We start from the raw sequence: 20,216 nt of genomic DNA on the forward strand, positions 1-20,216 counted from the left end.
GTGTCCACACTGGCAACCTCATTCAATTTTACGATAATTATTATAATTACTTATCATAATTATTGAAAAATCTAACTAGGTTGCCAGCAACTTGTTGTCAGTGTGGACACGGCATTGTGTCCAGTGTTGCCAACTGTGGTTGACAAAAACATGCCAGACGGGATATGAAAACAAGCTATTTGGCATGAAAAAAACGCTAGATTTTGTGAAAATAAAATTGCAAGAAAATTTACTTATTCTATCAAGAACGAAGTCGACACCTTCCTTTCGCGTATCCAAAAAAGTGCAAAAATCGAAAAAATGTCGGTATGTGTAAAAACCACACATATCTTTCAAAATTAACAACAAATACCTACCAATCATCGCCCCCACAAAGGGGGGGCTGACAGGGCTCTAGCCTGGGACCCCGGGCTAGAAAAGGGCTGAGAAGGGCCCGGCGTGGCGAGTTGACCAGATAAATGATATAAATACACGTCACAAATTAGTATTAGTAAAAAACGTCTCCTGCGGCGCTATTTGCCTTCGATATTATTATTATTTAAAATTATGAGTTTGTACGATACAATTTTCATTTGTGTATCGATACTCGACAACTCCATAATTGAAATGGATGTATTAAAATTAAAAAAAATCACTAAAAATATACACATTAACTTTACCGCGTGCACCATTTGTAGAACGCTACTGTGGAGCATCACACTGCCTTTATCCTAAGCGATAGGTAGGGGGGCCCGCTTTAGGATGTGGGGGCCATGCTACCAATATTGTGTCAACTGCATTAACGTTTCGTTTCATGTTTGAAGACAAGAATTCCTTTTTTTTCTTTCTTGTAGGACGTACATAGATAATTAAAGAACATACCTTTTAGATGGATAACTGTTATTTTTTTTATATACCTACGCGGAAATTCTGCGTAATATGCAAAAATATTAAATAATGCATGAAATTGTTTCATCGTGTTTTATTTCTCATTAAAATAGGTGCCAGCCAACCAGCATTAAGTATATGTTAGTCAGAAATTTTATGCGCATGAAAATAAACAAACTAAATTATCTAGCGTTTTTTCAACATATTTAACACGCACGTCAATATAATTTTACTCCCTACTTCAATTATAGTTTGTCAATTTATGGCTACGGCCGTATGTTGTAGCTTAACCACTGGGGAATGACAAAAGAAATGGCGTATTTCAAAAAAACACTACCTTATTCTTAGGTCAATAATTATTATAAAGCAACATTATTCATAAGATGTTTATCACACTTGAATCTAAAAAAACATAGCTTATATTAAGTATCTTTAGAATCATCTTCAAATGTGTTAATCTTGCCGATTTTTTTAATAATAAAATGCCTAATTCTTGTCAAATTTGGGATCACAGAGATCATCAATATAATTTTTTATCGTGAATATTTTACAAAAATTATCTCGTCATAAATAAAACTGATGGTTTTATAAATGCGTTTAAAAATTAATAAATGTAAAAAATCTTAACACCACTGCACAGTTATGTACCGAAATATGACTATATTCTAAAACATTAGAGCGAGAGGTTTAAAAGAATACTATTTTATGTAACAAAAATACTTTATGCAGTCATCAAATGTTTAAAATAACTATAAAGGATAATAAGGCTTCAAAATTATATAAATAGATTATCTACAACGTTTAAGGAGTGTCCAGGATCATGGTTTGAAAATACAATAAAAACTCAATTTTGACCTACGACGAGCATGTGGGCCGTTAAGGTGACGCATCAGTGAAACGCCAAATAATTTTCAACTGTACGCGCGACGAAATTTTGTACTCGCTTCGCATTCATTGAGAGAACGTCGGGTCGGACACACGTCACTTTGCTGCGTGATGGCGACGGGCCAATTAATTCTAAAATCGTGTTAAGATGACTAAAAACGTTACCCATTTACTTTAAAAAGAAAACATGTCAATGAATATATTATTATTGTTACTAATAGAATAATAAACAGAACATAAAATGGACGTATGTTGGATTTATATGAGAAATAATATTTCGTTTGACAGGCGTCATTTTCACCCGCGACCCGCAATCCGCACATCGCCTAGCAACGATCTTTTTAGACCGTGCCTCAACTTATGCATGGCCTTAAGACTGTTGGAGGCATCTAAAGTACTCTAGTAAAAACGCCACAAACCAGATGTTTTTTTCCAAGCTAGATGCCTAAAATGCTAGATCTGGCAATAAAAATGCTAAATTGACAAAGGCGCTGATGTCCCATTTTACGCATTGATAATTATCAGTAAAATTTATTAAATTGTAGTTAAATTCTAATTGATTGAAGTTTGTAGTATATTTCGCGACCCAGGTTTCTCCTTTATCCTAAGTGCTCAGCCGTAGTGGTTTGGCGGGCGCGGCGCGGCGGCGTCTTGCGAAACTCAAACGTATAACCGTGAGTGAAATGTTCGTAGACAGTGTCTTTTTTGGGGCATAATACACACGGTTATACGTTTGAGTTTCGCAAGACGCCGCCGCGCCGCGCCCGCCAAACCACTACGGCCGAGCACTAATAGACCATTGCTTTATCCAATCTGAGAGTTTACAGACTATATAATTATTATATAAAATTCATTTAATGTTTATAGTAATATATGTAGTATAAAAAAAGTACGTATGTTTAAGGCTATACCTCAGTTGAGACATGGTCTGAAAAGATCGTGGCTAGGCGATGCGCGCATTGCGGGTCGCGGGTGAAAATGACGCATGCCGAACGAAATACAATTTGTCATATAAATCCAACATGCGTTCATTTAATGTTCTGTGTATTGTTCTATTAGTAACAATAATAATATATTCATTTACATGTTTTCTTTTTAAAGTAAATGGGTAACGTTTTTAGTCATCTTTACACGATTTAAGAATTAATACCCCCGTCGCCATCACGAAACAAATTGACGTATTCACACCTCGACGTTCGATCTCCGAGTGCCAGCGAGTCCTATAGTTGAAAATTATTTGTCGTTTCACTGAAGTATCGCTTTAACTGATCCACATACCTTCTTAAACCCCGGCATTATGGTGACGTGGTTTATGCTTTCAGTTAGCCAATTAGGTATGGAATATACCTTACCATTGTTTACTTATTTTTTACTGAGTGGGAAAGTATATTTAGCGACATATTTCTCATCTCTTGAGAATGAAAACCGAAACGTCGAGGAAATATAAGGAAAAAAAAACACGCGGTGAAAGCCCAAAAGTCTATTACGATAACAAACAACCGCGAAAGTCTCAAATATTACAATTTCACGTTAATTATTGAGTTATTTATGTTGACTGTTTTGAGCTATGAACCCATCTTCAGAACGACAACAGGCGTCGGCTGTCGATATCAATAGCTCAATAATTATCTTAGAATTAACAGAAAGGAGAGAATCTAAGTAGACCTAAGATCTCCCAAAAGATAGAAGGATAGCTGGGAGTTAAATTAGTATTTTTTAATAAAAACAAACAATTTTAAATGCTAAATTATGTATTATGACAAGAAGAACATCTTTGATAGAAACGTGATTTTCTCCAATGCAGTAATGAAAGGCATTGTAAAAATAATATATTATCTATGTGTTTATTTTATTACCATGTTTTTATTAGCTCGTATTCTTGTTTGTCCCGTACAGATTTTTTCTTGTTTGTCCAAGATTTTTAACTAACTTCCCGACTAGCTAGACATTTGAAACTTTTAGAATATATCAGAACACGGCGGAAATGCATTTTTTTAATACTTTTGGCCATCTTTAAGCAGAATTGAATTAATTTTCAGTTAATTTTGTTTTGTATGTTTCGGAAAAAATTCGTAAATTTACTACTCACTATTATTGGTTGCTAAGTGGGTCCTAGCCACTAAATTATTAATATATACGTGCATTACTATGGAAATCAATATGAAATGTCAAAATGACATTTCAGTGTTCTATATTTATTAATACATAGAATTGTCAAGTTTATATGATTCAACAGAAAATTTAAAAACGTGGTATATAAAAAGTTCTTTTTATTTTGTAATTATTTTACTACTAGCTGAAGTACGCCTCGCTCGAGGTCACTTTATTAATCGATATACATTTAATTCAATAAAAATAATTATATTTAGCAACAGGTATGTACCTATCAAAATAAGCATTAAATATGTGAAAATGAATATTAATATTTCTTGCAGTGAAGGTCAAATTAAATCGAATACAAAGTATACAAACTTTATTATTTAAACTGTGATAAAAATTTAAATTTGGAATAGACCAGGGCTCGAAATGGACTGGAGCGCACCGGAGCGCCGTTCCTGGTCGTGAAATCGGCAAAATTATTGCTCCGTCTCGTGGAAAAAATAATTTGACCGTCTGAGCTAGATAACAGGCCATATATTAGAAAATCTAATACACTTGTTTTTATAAAGTACGCATAAAATTTGATAATTATGTAAATATCTTAAGAAAACTGTCGAGCGCTCCGGTTCGAAAACTTTTCCATTTCGAGCGCTGGAATAGATAAAGAAACATACTTTGTATTTTTACAACGTTTTTATTAGGTCGTATTCTTGTTTGTCCGGTGGTTGTTTATCCAGTACAAATATTGCAATCAATTTTTAACTAACTTCCCGACTAGCTAGACATTTGAAACTTTTAGAATATATCAGAACACGATGCCAATGCATTCTCTAAATACTTTTTGCCATCTTTAAGTAGAATTGAATTCATTTTCAGTTAATTCTGTTTTGTATTAAAAGTTATTTCGGAAGAAATCCGTAATCCAATCCACTATTATTGGTTGCTAAGGGGGTGGTCCTAGCAATTAAATTATTAATATATACCTGCGTTACTACGGAAATCAAAATGAGTATCCTATATTTGTTTGTTTGTTTTTTATTTACTTCATATCAAATACAAGTTTGAGCATATTGAGCATAATAATTCAACAGAAAATTTAAAAACGTTGTAGTAGGTATATAAAAAGTTATTTTTATCGTGTAATTATTTATAATCCGGTTTTGGGCGAGATCGCTTCATTGATCGATTTACCTACATTAAATTTATCTTACTTCTTCGATATTAAACTGTCTGTATCTAGGTATACAACATTAGCGAAGGGTGGAGGTAGGCTGTCAAGATCCGCCATAAATAGTGCACATTTAACGTTGTTAATCATACGCATTTGTTTCCATTTAACCAAGACTACACTTTTACAGATGGTGTTAGTTAGTTTTTAAAAATCAATTAAGCCCTGCCTAAACCGAACCATAATAGTTTTGGTATACATTAGGCGATTCGACAAAATCATGCACACTTTTCCATTCATACTTATTTGTTTTCGTTGAATTAAGAATACATATTACGTCATATTGTTGGTTCATTTTTTTTAAATCCATTACTTAAGCCCTGCCTAAACCAAACTATAATAGTTATATTGTTAATAATTAATATTATTCTATCTACAAAATATCCAAAGTTATGTATGATTTGATTGCATCATTTTAGATATTTTATAGATAGACGAGTATTGTTTTGACTGTTATCTATTATGGCTTGGTTTTCGCAGGATTTAATTGAATATTTTATAATCTAACCAACACTATCTGTAAATTATTGTCGTCTTATTTCAATGAAAACAAATACACATGACTGACAAAGTTTAGTGTGCACTATTTATGGCGGATCTTAACAGCCTACCTCCACCCTTCGCCACTGGTATACAATATGTCAAAATGAAAATAATTCTGACAGCTAAGTGAAATAAATGAACATCGAATTAAAATCGAATCCAAAATAATATTCAAACTAATTGACTGTTGTTTGTAGAAATTCAAATTTGGAATTGGCAGAAAAAGTGATTTTAACAAACACGTTGTATATTTATAATTTTAATATAGTTGAGGTCAAGAGGGAAAAATAAATCAAACAAACATAATTTTAATTTTAATTTTTATAATATACCTAATATATAGAGAAATTGTTAATAATAATTGATCAATATACTTTATTTTTGTATGATACATATTATGTTATTATTTATTTAGTATAAAAACACATTACATTAAATTTGTCATAATACATAACCACAAGATAAACATATTATTAATCATCTATCACATGGTTTATTTTAGTTGTTTATTAAAAAATGAAATTATATTCTCGTGTACATACAATGTGACTTTGTGTGGTTTCTCCAACAGGCAAAGGTCACGTTTGTTATTATTAATTTTATAAATACACAATTAAAATTAAATCATAATAATTATGGTTACTTTGTTTGCTAAATATGACAAAATTTTCACAGTGAAATGTTGCTCTACTTTTGATGTGACAATGCCAAAGTTCATTGTGATAAAAATGGTGAAGATAGTATACAGAATAGATTACACTATGTACCTAATTAACTTACCTCATTAAATGTTTTTATTTTAGGAGTCTTTTACTCCATAATTGACCACTGAAAATACTTCAGATTTACAACTGTTTTACGTATCTACTAGTTGTAAAATGAAAAGCCTGAGTCAAACCTGTGCTGAGCTGTTAGCGGCACGATGCATTACGATATCTGATCAGAAGAACGGCTTTCCGGCTGTGAGCCTATTGAGGAGATCGAGCGCCCACTTGGGCTGGTCCGCGGGCACCATGTGTCCAGCGTTCCTCACCATCACCTCCGTTAGGTTTCCGCCAGTCTTGGCGTATCCGGCGATCTCCCCGTCCACGAGCCACTGATGGCGCGTCGCGTTGCGGTACTCCGCCGCCCCCGTGAAGTTCAAACTCTGCAGGTAGTTGACGGTGAGAGGGTACGCCACGATTATGTCCAGTTGCCCGTTGTAGATGACCGCGCGGTAGTGGCTCAACAGCTCGGCTACCCATCCCGCTACCGACTGCATCATGTCGAATTTCATGTGTTTAGCCACTTGGGCTCCGCCGTTGAAGGTCAGGTTGCCTACGTGGAGTGCCTTCCTCACGTCGGCAAGATTAAAGAGATTCACGAAATCATCCGAATGCGACACGTCCTTTGGATGCAAGTAGTTAAAGTAGAAAGTGTAGCCGGTCAAATTGAAGAAAAGGGATCCGTAAGGCGTCTCGTCACCGTTTAGTAGCGTGTCAAAGACGTTGGATGCCTTTACCCATTCGCCTTTCTTGATATAATCGATACCGCTGTTTTCGTAGTCCACGAATTTCTTCAACCCGTCGCGATCCAGGAGGCCCAGTTGGTACAGATAAGGTCCATAGCTCAGTTGGTTGACGGGGTCGCTGAGGCCGTTTCCGATTCCGAAACCCTTCAAGTTGATGGGTAGTTTGGCGGTGGGGTTTCCGACGTGGATAGAGTGGCACACCGCCGGGACGTACTTTCCCGCGTAGGACTCGCCGGTCACGAAGAAGTCGTTCTTCTGCAGGTCAGGAAACATTGTGAAGAACTGCGTGAGCGCTGTGCGCAGGTCGTTTCCGACAGCAGTCTCATTCTCTGCGAAACCGTCTTTCGTGAAACTGAAACCGGTGCCCACCGGGTTATCAATGTAGATCATGTGGTGATTGGTGTGCCACGAGAACTCTCGTCTTTTCCAGTGCTTCCGTTTTCTCTCAAAGGGACCGTTCTCGGAAAAGAGCCCGTACAGAGAGGAGGCGCCGGGTCCGCCCTGCAGCCACAGGACGACGGGATCCGTCGGTGCGTTCTCGGACGGGAAGTACCAGAAGAAAGTGTTGGAGTCATGCGTGGCGTTGACTGTGAAGAATCCCGCGTAGCTGTCGACGTCGCCGAATCCGGAGTATCGCACGCGCGCGCGACCCTGCGCTTCCTTGATCTTGCCGGCTTCCAGCAGCGGCGTCAGCATCAGTGGCTCGCCGCAGTCACCCGACGGAGCCACAGCTTCCGTCTGCGGGTACACGTTGAAGAAGCATTCCGCCACTCCGAATAGCGCGCACGCGGACAGGAGCCATACCGCGCGAAACATATTATTGATTGTCTGAGATCGTTATGAAATGATTTTCTATTGTGGATATTATTGAATCGTGAATGCGGACAATTATTCGAGACGTGATCACTTGCTGAGCGCGCTCGAAGTTGTGACACGCTGGAAAGATGCGCCGTGACTAAACTGCTCATCCAATTATCAATATTTTATTTTTATTTCAATCTAAACACACAATAATAACACACGAACGAGTGTAGGGAGTCAAAAAAACCGGTTTCCCGATATGAATCATAATGAAAACTCAAAAGATTTGTCGGCCATCCGATAAATATGTGATTTTAATATACTTAATAACATTGAATACATTATTGATTTAATTTAATAAAACGCATTTTTTTATTACTTTTTCCACTATTGATAAATAAATCTGCGCATCTATTTATATACAACACTGCTTTTGGCCTTTACGGCAGGTAACTAGGGTAGGATAGTATCGAAATAGTAACACTTATTGTAACGATTGCAATAAGTTTTCCGTCTGAACTGTCAAAACTGTCTATCTCACTCTAAAATTTATCACTACCAGTGGGTCTATTCTATGCTTATCGGCCGCTAAAGTGATAGATATTATCAATCTTAGGGTAGGTTTGTATCAAAGTATTAGCACTTATTGTAACAATTACGATACTTTGATTGTAATTGTTGCAATAAGCGTTACATTTTAACAGCGCCTCTCTTGCTGCTGTTAAAATATAGCACTTATTGCAACAATACATCCAACTTATTGTAATTGTTATAATAAGTGCTAATACTTTGATACAAACCTACCCTAAGTTTGATAATATCTATCACTTTATCACTTTAGCGGTCGATAAGTATAGAATAGACCCACAGGTGCTGTTAAAACATAGCACTTATTGTAACCATTACAACTAACTTATTGTAATTGTTACAATAACTGTATAACAAAAAAATTGCGAAAATATGTACTGAACTATTTAAAGAAGTGGGAAATAATATCTTCCAATAATTCTGGCGATACTCTCACAATACTTCGAAACCGATAACAATACGAGCGCCGCCGCGAAGTCTCACGTTAAACTTTTTGGTCTCTAACGGTACGTTTACATTTGACACTAATATCGTCATATTTATGTATGACACCATATTCACTTAAGTGTAAACAGTAAGTATATTTGCGTGTGTCGACTCTCACCTGCCACTTATTCAATCTACTTATATACGCAAATGTAAACACCGCGTATTCGACAAGTTCGAACTTGGAGCGATATATCACCGAAGTTGGACCACCGTCTACTTTTATGTCAAGTACCTGACACATTATTCGTAGTTTGACAGGTACCTAGTGAATTGCATATGTATATTTCTAAAACAACGGACAATCAATTTTCATAGGTACACCATGAATGTATGCCCAACGTTTACGTTAATAAATGTACTGTAGCGATCTGTCAAAAATCATAGACAATGAGAAATAAATCGGATGTGCCGTGTTCTATGGATTTTGTTCGAAAATAAAATATCGCTTGTTCTCGGCACATACGATTAATTCTGATGCACTCTGTAAAGAAAAAATGCGCTTCAAATGGTATTACCTAATTCATTTTGGCCCACACCTGCACTCGTATTAGGTACGATAATATTATATTGAATATGCAATGACGATCAAGTGCTAGATATCGCAAAGTTACTGTTAATCGTTCTTCTACGCATTTCTGAATTGTGTGTCTTGTTTTTTGGCAAAAGGTCCAATCTTGCAAACTAAAGTTCACAAATTGAGTTGGATCTTCGATTTTAAACTCTGACATTAAACGGAAGGCACCTAGTTCTTCTCGTCGCTGAATCCATTCCCGCATCCATCTAGACCATTTTTTCCTCCTTTTTGTTGCCAAAAGACTTATAGAAAGATAGAAAATAATAACACTCGCTGCTTTCTTTTTTAACATTCCCATATTGACAACTGACTTTTTGAGAAGTATACGAAATAAGTGTCCGAATAAGTTACAATACCATATGTAAACACCGCATATATTTATTCCAAATGTTGCCATTGAATAAAGTGTCGAGACTTTATTTCAACGAGAAGTAGACGAGCATTTTATGTCAGATCCATGCAGGTGTAAACAGTAAGTGAATTTTTATGTCAGACACATAAAATAAGTATAACGGTATAAGTGTCAGATGTAAACGTACATTACATCGATAGCTGCCGATAGCAGCCGATTGCAGTCTAGTGTATAAAATAGATACGCTGGAAACTGAAACGAGAATACTGCGGTGTTGTTTGGGCATAACCTGTTAACTGCAAAATGTTGAATTTACAGTAGAGCCATTTTAAGCTTTGAATTACCCACAAATTTCAGTTCATTTTTTTGTTTAAAATTGAAAAAAAACATTTTAAAATAAATAACTTAAGAAGAATATGACAATATTTATATTGTCAATTATTTCACTAATTAGGAGCGTAAGGTCACTTATCAGTGATCAAACTATGATAAGATCTTTGGTCATGTTTTGACCAAACTAACCACTGTGTTTGTTCACATATCATCATAGTATTACAATAGCGTTTTGAGCATTTTACCAAATGGAAGATAATACTATAAATAGTAACCCAATTTTTACTCTTAACATAAAATGACCAAAAAAGCAGTTATCAGGTTATGCCCAAACAATACCGTAATATTATATATGGGTGGTTCATAATAATTATGGATCAATTCCGATTTTCATAAAATTCGATTTTTTTTATTTCAGTGGCTAGATAAAATAGATTTCTATATTGTGTGTTAATATCACAATAGTAGCTCTACAATGTTCCGCATAAATGGCAATACTAGTATTGATAAGACATGAAATTGAATGTGAATCATGTCCGTTTTGACAGTTGCTTCAGCAGTATAAAGAGGTATTTGCTTATATTAATAAAGCTTGAATATATTTTATGCTTCGACTATTAATTATTTAAATTTATCCATGCATTATCAAAATATGGTAAGTCCTATGTATGTAGTTGAATGCACAAAATCAAGTTCTATAATTCGCTGGTATTCGATTGTCAAATTCAGTAGTCCGCCGCGTACAACTATACAACGCAGATGAGACGGGTTTATTTTGGAAACTTCTCCTTCGTAAAACGTACGTTGATCGCGAAGAAGGTAATGTACCAGGGAGGAAAGTGCCCAAGGACCGCATCACAATTATTTCGTGCTCCAATGCAACCGGGACACATAAAATGAAGCTTTTGGTCATAGGGAAAGCTAGGAATCCTGAGCCATTCAAGAATATCTGCCTCACTGAACAACTGGTTGTGGCAAGTGATTTACTGTTTAATATTTAGTTAATAAACTTAGTTTATGAATATTTATAATTTAGTAAATACTTGATTTTGATTATAAATAAAACTATTTTTACGAAATACCTGTTTCAATTTTTACCATATTTTGTATGTATGCACTATAATCCGCCGCTTTCACTAATTGGACACTTGTCTGGTGTTTGGGGTGGCGGATTACCGAGAGAGTACTGTATGTACAGTGAAAACATTCCTGAATTTTAAAAAAGGCGTTTTAACTTTAGGTGTAAATATGTCATGTTCCATTTTGATGGACTTGATCCATCATTTATTGTGAACCACCTATATATATGAAAAAAACCGGTTATTTTCGGTAATAACAATTTACATAAATCGATAAACAAGTGCCCCTGGTGTGACAATGTTGCGCCGACCGCAACGTTATATTCATTAAATAAAATAAAACAATGATTACAGAGAAATAATAAATTTCCCTTCATTTAGAATATTCGTGATATGACAGTAAAAGATTTGAGTGTGCAATAAATCTTAATTGACAGTCGAGTGCATCAGTGCATGTCGGTCTGTGGACACTTCAGTAAAACGAAAAAATCGCTTCTTTGGATGATTATCTATCCAGGTCTGTGGAGCACACATTAATGCAGGTACTCCTTTGACAAGTCAAAGGTCCGCGGGCAATAATGATAAAAATATATTGCCATCACACAGTGGCGAAGGATGGAGGTAGGCTGTTCAGATCCGCCATAAATAGTCATACGTATTTGTTTTCATTGAAAGTAGACTATAATATTTACAGATGGTGTTGGTTAGTTTTTAAAATTTAAACAATGCAAAACCAAGTCATAATAGATATCTAATAGTTAAAAAAAATACTCGCCTATCTATAAAATATCTAAAACAGTGGTTCTTAACCTTGTTGGAGGTACTGACCCCCACCAGTTTCATATGCGCATTCACCGAACCCTTCTTAATTGGAAAAATAAAATATAATTTTTTTCAAATTCAAAACATAGGTATATATTTTACTGGTGCACAAAATGAATCGTGCATCAACATCACTGTGTTTAAAGAACAAGACCATTAAAACATGATTTTCACACAAAAACAAAAACATAATAATGAATATTTACTGCACACAGAACCACTAAATCAGATGAACTCCTAGGTCTCCAAGATACGTTAAAACAATCTGAAAGAATACTCCAACAAGTGAACACGACGCGTCAGTATGAGCACTCTATAGATAGAACAGTGACAGGTCATCCATAGACAACAGAGGGAGGGGAGGAAAGAGTAAGATCAGTCGTTGTCAATGTATCGGCTTTCTACTTGAGTCGGCAATGTCCAAGCACATGTGTTGATTTTAAAGCTTAAGGGCCCACATGCGCCACGTAGGTCAAAATGGAGATTGTATGGTATTCTCTGAGCATAAGCCTGGTCATTTCTTAAACGTTGTAGATAATCTATTTATATAATTTATTTTAAAGCCTTAGTCTCCTTTATATATATTTTAAACATTTGATGACTGCATAAAGTATTTATATTACTTACATAAAATAGTATTCTTTTAAACCTCTCGATCTAATGTTTTAGAATAGTCGAATAGTAGAATAGGTTGCTAAGGGGGTCCTAGCAACTAAATTATTAATATATACGTGCGTTACTATGTAAATCAATATGAAATGTCAAAATGACATTTCAGTATTCTATATTTATTCAGTATTTCTATCAAGTAAAAAAAAAGTATTTATTAATACATATAATAGTTGTCAAGTTTATAATATTAGTCAACAGAAAATTTAAAAACGTGGTATATAAAAAGTTCTTTTTATCTTGTAATTATCTATTTATTCTTCTAATTGCACTGTTAAACGTTGTTGATAATGTTATATATATTATATTTCATTGTTTTTCTGGTGTCATGTTGTGAAAGTATTGAAATTATCGAAGAAGTAAATCAGAAGAACGGTTTCCCAGCGGTGAGTCTGTCAAGCAGATCGTACGCCCACTTGGGTTGGTCTGTGGGCACCATGTGTCCCGCGTTCCTCACCAACACCTCCGTCAAGTTCCCACCAGTCTTGGCGTATCCTGCGATCTTCCCGTCCACGAGCCACTGATGGCGTTTGGCGTTGCGGTACTCCGCCGCCCCCGTGAAGTTCAACTGCTCCAGGTAGTTGACGGTTAGATGGTACGGCACGATTATGTCTAGCTGCCCGTTGTAGATGACCGCGCGATAGTGGTCCAACAGCTCGCTTACCCATCCAGACACCGACTGCATCATGTCGAGCTTCATGTGTCTCTCCACTTCAGCGCCGCCGTTGAATGTCAAACTTCCCACGTGGAGCGCCTTCCTCACCTCAGCTAGCTTGAAGAGATTAATGAAATTCGAATTCGTCACGTCCTTCGTGTGCAAGTAGTTATAAAAGAAACTGAATCCGGTCAAATTGAAGAAGAGAGACCTGTAAGGAACCTGATCATTGTTGATTAACATCTCGAAAGCGTCAACTGCCTTGGCCCACTCGCCTTTTTTGATGTAATCTATAGCGGTGATCTGGTAATCTTTGAATTGCTTCAATCCATCTCGATCCACGAGGCCCAGTTGGTACAGGTATGGTCCGTAGTTCAGTTGGTTGACGGGATCGCTAAAACCGTTTCCGATTGCGAAACCCCTCAGGTTGATGGGTAGTTTAGCGGTGGGGTTTCCGACGTGGATAGCGTGGCACACTGCCGGGACATACTTTCCCGCGTATGACTCACCCGTCACGAAGAAGTCGTTCTTCTGCAGGTCTGGAAACATTGTAAAGAACTGCGTGAGTGCTGAGCGCAGGTCTCTTCCAACTGTTGTCTCGTTCTCCGCAAAGCCGTCTTTCGTAAAGCTGAAACCGGTGCCCACCGGATTATCTATGTAGATCAGGTGGTGGTTGGTGTGCCAGGAGTACGTCTGCCTCTTTAATTTTTTCCGTTTTATCTCGAAGGGGCCGTTCTCAGTGAAAAGTCCAAACAGAGACGAGACGCCTGGTCCTCCCTGCAGCCACAAGACAACGGGATCCGTCGGTGCGTTATCAGACGGGAAGTACCAGAAGAAAGTGTTAGAGTCGTGCGTGGCGTTGACAGTGAAGAATCCAGCGTAGCTTTCGACGTTGCCGAAGCCAGGGTATTGCACATACGCACGATCCTGCGCCTCTTTGATCTTATTGGCATCCAGCAGAGGCGTTAGCATTAGGGCCTCACCGCAGTCATCTAACGGAGCCGCGATGTCGATCTTCGGATACATGCTGAAGGAGCCTTCCGCCACTCTGAACAGTAGGCATGCAGCCAGGAGCCCTATCGTGCGAAACATATTGTTCGTCTGAGATGATTATAAAATATTTTCTATCGTGAATATTGTAATGTGAATGCTAGCTAATCGACGTGCGTTCGTTGACTGAAATCTTTCGAAGTTGCAACACGAGTGAAACTAATCGTACATCCAATTATCCACATTTTTATTATAGATATTTCAATCAAATAACAAATAATAATATACCGACGAGTGTAGGGAGTCAGAAACCGGTTAACTGGGGAATCATACGAAAACTCAACCGACGTGTCGGCCATCTTATTAATGTGTGGTGGTTGAGCTTTTGTGGACGTAATTTTGAAGGTGCTGAATTGGTGGATTCCAGATCTGGGGGAGGGGGGGAGGGTTACACGATAATACCAGGCACTGACCTTTGATGTTGAGAGGACCGTTGGTAAACGGACGATACACTTTTGGATGGATGGTAATATATTATGAGGTTGATGAATGATGAGGATGAGTTCAGGATGAATGATATAGACGCGACGTTCGCTCAAACCGTATCAGATTTAGCGTAAGAAGGTCTAACAGATGTGTTTTATATGAGTCACGCTATAATAGTTAACGACGGTAAAGCTATAACAAACTTGACTGTCTTAACATAACTTACTGTTCTTCGCAATTACCGTCGATTCATGATCCGTAACTGTCAGTCGCCCTGGTCTGACGACAATAATTAAGGATGGTAGGTAGGTGTGATGTATTTTTGTGAGTTTAAGGATGGGGTTGGGATTATAATCGGCCCAACCACGTGGTTTAAATAGCATAATTATTATTAACCTATTGGATGCAATTGGCGCCAGTTTGGCGCTGCTGTTACAGGATGCAGGACATAGTGGAAATCAAATATTTTTAATCATATTTTAATTTTTTTTAAGTTAAAATTACTTAATAATATAATATGTAGCTATCATTTTATGATGTTCGTTTATATATTGAGTCCGATATATTTTTGAAGAATTATTTGATTTATAAAATCTATTTTCATTCAAATTTGACAAAATAATGATCAGTTTGGTAAGTATGTATGAGGTGTTTGAGTGGGTAAAAAACATATAATGGCCCTCCATCTTCTAAATATCTTGAAGAGTATTATATTTATCTCTAGTTTTAGTATATCTTTCTTTTATCACGGACTTTTTAACTTTGTCAGTTTGTATAAAAAGGGGTTAAAAAAACAGAAAACTGTGTGATATGACATGTCTTCTGGATTACACCGATACACACAATTAACTTCAAATATAAATACATATACACGTTTAATGGATTTATTTGAATTAAATGGGTTATATCAATTGTTTTAGTAATCAGCGGGCCTTTTTAAGTGATCCTGCAAAATCTGCCTTCGCTCCAAAGTTTCGATTTGCAAATAGAATACATATGAGCATGGAATGGCCACCAAATGGGGTGGGTATATATATATATTGTTAAAATATACCAAAACTATTATTGTTTGGCTTAGGCAGGGTTTCTTAGTTCAATAAAAACAAATACGTATGATTAACAAAGTTCAATGTGCACTATTTATGTCGGATGTTAACAGCCTACATCCACCCTTCGCCACTGTTAGCATGGCCACGAAATGGGGTGGGGTATACAGGGCTCTAGCCTGTGGAGGGGAGTGCGTTACAACAGGTCGAGCAGTTAAGTGACATTAAACACATTACTAATTTTCTGTAATAGTAAAAAAAGTCTTACAAGATAATATTAACATTTAAAAATAATATGTTGTACGATGCATTTTGATGGTTGATATACCTACACGTGTAGAAGTTTATTTTATAATTATTTTTAGTGTGTTTCCTGACTAATAAAAATGGCTATTTAATATTTATCCAAAATGGCGATGGGTTAGCATATTACTTGACTACCGCAAAAAGGGGTCGCAATTAGTGCTTCATAATAATTAATGATGACGTTTGCCGAGTGCCAACCACTCAAAAATTCGGGTAATTATTAAAAAAAAAAATACTAAAAATACTCCGTTTGGGGAACATTACTGTAGATCAGGGGATCACAAAGTGTGTCCCGTGAGATTTATGTTTAATCTGTATTGTTTTTTATTCTTCATATCGAATATTGAAAATTACATTTAAAATTAAATATCATCTGGCAAGATGAATATTATTTTTTCTATTGCTTCCAATTCAACCACACTAAAAACGTTGAGAAATCGGCGTCAAGTGTTATTAGTTTGTTATAATGCAGAAAGTTTGGTCAATGCCTACTAATGGTTGTGACTTATCACTGTTTGCGATTCTCGAAATTTGAGAATTCCGGAATCAGTTTCCAAGTACGAAATTCCTCGAAGATTATTTTTTTGTGTGTAGGTACTTATCTCAAAAATTCTCGAGGATATATTATTTATTAAGAGATTTATTTTTAGGAGAAAAGAGTGATACTTACGTGTTTTTTAAATCACTCGGGAGAAATCGAAAAAATTAGTTCTTCAAATATTAGATCTAGGGGCGGCAGGTTATATGAAAGTATGGTGAAGCAGGCAAGTATGGTGAGGCAGGCTGGTAATCAATTTGCGACAAAATTTCCACGTTAACATTATATTATATGGGTACGTTATAATGACCAAAGTAAATCCTCCATGATGCCATGCATTTTTTTTATCGCGTCGCTATTTCTCGTAAGTTGTCGGCTAGTTTTGGGCTGCTTCATTCGTTTGTATGAGAAAGCCGATTTCTTGCCCCTCTTTTTATTTAATACCTCTATGTGTTGGTATTATATTTGTTCATATCTCACACAATGAATGAATCGAGGAAAAACAAGATGTTAACAAGTTAATATAATTTTTTTATCTCATTCGATTGCAAACGTTGAGATCGAGAAACGATATGAGATCATTACCAATGGTAAATACTGGCTTCTTATGCTCTCGTATTATACCTATTCGATGAAAAAATCTCATCTAATGTTTTAATAATTATAATAATATTTAAATCACACATTAATAAGATGGCCGACGCGTCGTTTGAGTTTTCGTGTGATTCACCAGTTAACCGATTACGGACTCCCTAGTTTTATACTTTACTCGGATGAACGATTAGTCTCACTCACGTTGAAACTTTATTTCAGTCAACGATTGCACGTAGATTGACCCGCATTCACACTACAATATCCATGATAGAAAATATTTTATAATCATCTCAGATGAACACTATGTTTCGCGCGGTAGGGCTCTTGACTGCATGCTATTCGGAGTGGCTGATGGCTTCTTCAACATGTACCCGAAGATTAAAGTCGCGGCTCCGTTAGGTGACTGCGGCGAAACCCTAATGCTGACGCCTCTGCTGGATGCCAACAGGATCAAAGAAGCGCAGGATCGTGCGTGCGTTACTATGGAAATCAATATGAAATGTCAAAGTGACATTTCTGTATTCTATCATATTTATTCAGTATTTCTATCAAGTACAATAAAAAGTTTTTATTAATACATAGAATTGTCAAGTTTATATTATGATTCAACAGAAAATTTAAAAACGTGGTACTTATATAAAAAGTTCTTTTTATCTTGTAATTATTTCATTTTGAGTTTCAAATTATCTGCAAATTCGTTAGGTTAGGTTAGGTTAGGTTACAAACTTACTTCATTTTTTTTCGGCTGTCTTAAACAAACACAAATACTTTCGAAGAGTCTTCAAATTTACGTCCACCCCATCTACTGAGAATTTGATCATTTACACGAAACGGTTTTGATTACGTGGAGATTTATGGCACAATACTCCGAATAGGTTTGGAGATTTGTAAAAATGTTGCCTGTGCAATAAACAGCCATTACAATATTATAATATTACAATGGATATTCATTGATTCAAGCGCATATTATGTCGATTTTAACGCTTAAAGGCCCACATGCGCCACGTAGGTCAAAATGGAGATTTATGTTGTTTTCAGAGCATAAGCCTGAACATCCCTTAAACGTTGTAGATAATCTATTAATATAATTTTGAAGCCTTATTATCCTTTATATACCTATACTTTAAACATTTAATGACTGCATAAAGTATTTTTATTACATAAAATACTATTCTTTTAAACCTCTCGAACTAATGTTTTAGAATATACTCATATTTCAGTACATCCATGTGCAGTGGTGTTAAGATTTTTTAGATTTATTAATTTTTAAACGCATTTATAATTTCATTCCAGCAAAAGAAAAGACCTAACCGAAAAAAAATATTTTTTACGCATTTAAAACGGTACACGTTCAAACACGCGCGTTACCATGACCTTACTCCCTACTTCATTTATAGTTTGTAAATGTATTGCTACGGCCGTATGTTGAAGCTTAGCCACTGGGAAATGCCAATAAAAATGGCGAATTTCAAAAAAATACTAAATACCTTATTCTTAGGTCAATAATTATTATAAAGCAAACATTATTCGTAGAATGTTTATCACATTTTAATGGTCAAAGACATAGCTTATAATCAGTATCTTTATAATTATCTTTAAATGTGTAAATCTTGCCCATTTTTTGAATAATAAAATGCCTAATTCTTGTCAAATTTGGGATCACAGAGATTATCAATATAATTTTTTATCATAAATATTTCACTATAATAATGTCGACATAAATTTTACTTATGGTTTTATAAATGATTTTAAACATTAATAAATATAAAAAATCTTAACACCACTGCACATAGATGTACCTACTGAAATATGACTATATTCAAAAACGTTAGATCGAGAGGTTTAAAAGAAAACTATTTACGTACCAAAAATACTTTATGCAGTCATCAAATGTTTAAAATAAATATAAAGGATAATAAGGCTTCAAAATTATATGAACAGATTATCTACAACGTTTAAGGAATGTCCAGGATCATGCTTTGAAAATAGCATAAAATCTCCATTTATGGCGTATGGGTTCATTCGCAAGAATCAAATTTGACATACGCGCCACAAAAAATAATCATACGCGAAGCGCATATCAAAGTAAAAAATCACATATCGCCTCGCCCGCATCTCGCTGAGTTAGATACGAAATCAGAGGTTTTAAAAGTGTTGAATTAATAATATTTTTTTCCTAACAAATTTTATAAACATTTTGTAGTAGGTAGAATAAATTCTTCTTCTTCTTTCACCCTGTCACGTCCCAACATTGGGGCATAGGGCAAGCACAAGTTGGCGCCACTTCCCTCGGTCCATCGCCAACTCCTGTGCCTCCCGCCATGTCAGACCTGCAGCACGTAGGTCGCTTTTGTAGCATCGCTGCAGGGTGAGGGAGGGCCGGCCACGGCGACGGAACCCTTGAGGCTGTGCCACAAGGGTACGAAGTGCCGCACTCTTTGGCGGCATCCGGAATACATGTCCCAGCCACGTGAATCGTCTCTTCGTGATAACTTCAATCACCGAAGGCTGTTGTGTCTGCTCACGAACTCGGATATTTGTAACGCGGTCGTACCAATGTACCCCTAAGATTCTGCGGAGACATCGATTCTCAAAGCTCAAAAGCCGTGACTCTTGAAGCTTAGTAAGATGCCATGTCTCACAGCCATACAGGAGCACAGGTAGCACGCACGCGTTAAACAAACGACATTTGGTCCTCACAGAATACAGCCTTGACCTCCATGCGACTCCAAGTTGGTTGAACGCAGAGCCCGCCACACCC

At 36.3% G+C, this 20,216-nt stretch overlaps 2 protein-coding genes and 1 pseudogene across 2 annotated transcripts in view; 1 reads left to right on the forward strand and 2 right to left on the reverse strand.

The window, feature by feature from the left end:
* LOC147069330 (nucleoredoxin-like) overlaps window positions 1-20,216 on the forward strand; it is a 112,777-nt gene that overhangs the window by 73,147 nt on the left and 19,414 nt on the right. The window lies entirely within an intron of this gene.
* Window positions 5,927-8,084, reverse strand: LOC147069331 (venom serine carboxypeptidase-like). The gene has a single exon (XM_085950241.1). It carries the CDS (start codon window positions 7,947-7,949, stop codon window positions 6,564-6,566), a length of 1,386 nt encoding a protein of 461 aa, XP_085806367.1. The 5' UTR covers window positions 7,950-8,084; the 3' UTR covers window positions 5,927-6,563.
* Window positions 13,172-14,587, reverse strand: LOC147069332 (venom serine carboxypeptidase pseudogene; annotated as a pseudogene).

The sequence above is a fragment of the Rhyacophila brunnea genome, unplaced genomic scaffold (genome assembly GCF_057557595.1).
Source record: "Rhyacophila brunnea isolate RB1 unplaced genomic scaffold, BYU_Rbru_1.0 scaffold_23, whole genome shotgun sequence".
In the NCBI taxonomy this organism is placed as follows: Eukaryota; Metazoa; Arthropoda; class Insecta; order Trichoptera; family Rhyacophilidae; genus Rhyacophila; species Rhyacophila brunnea.

Bases quoted from the DNA above. Each gene is read 5' to 3' on its own strand.
- LOC147069331 (XM_085950241.1), bottom strand. From the start codon at position 7,949: ATGTTTCGCGCGGTATGGCTCCTGTCCGCGTGCGCGCTATTCGGAGTG.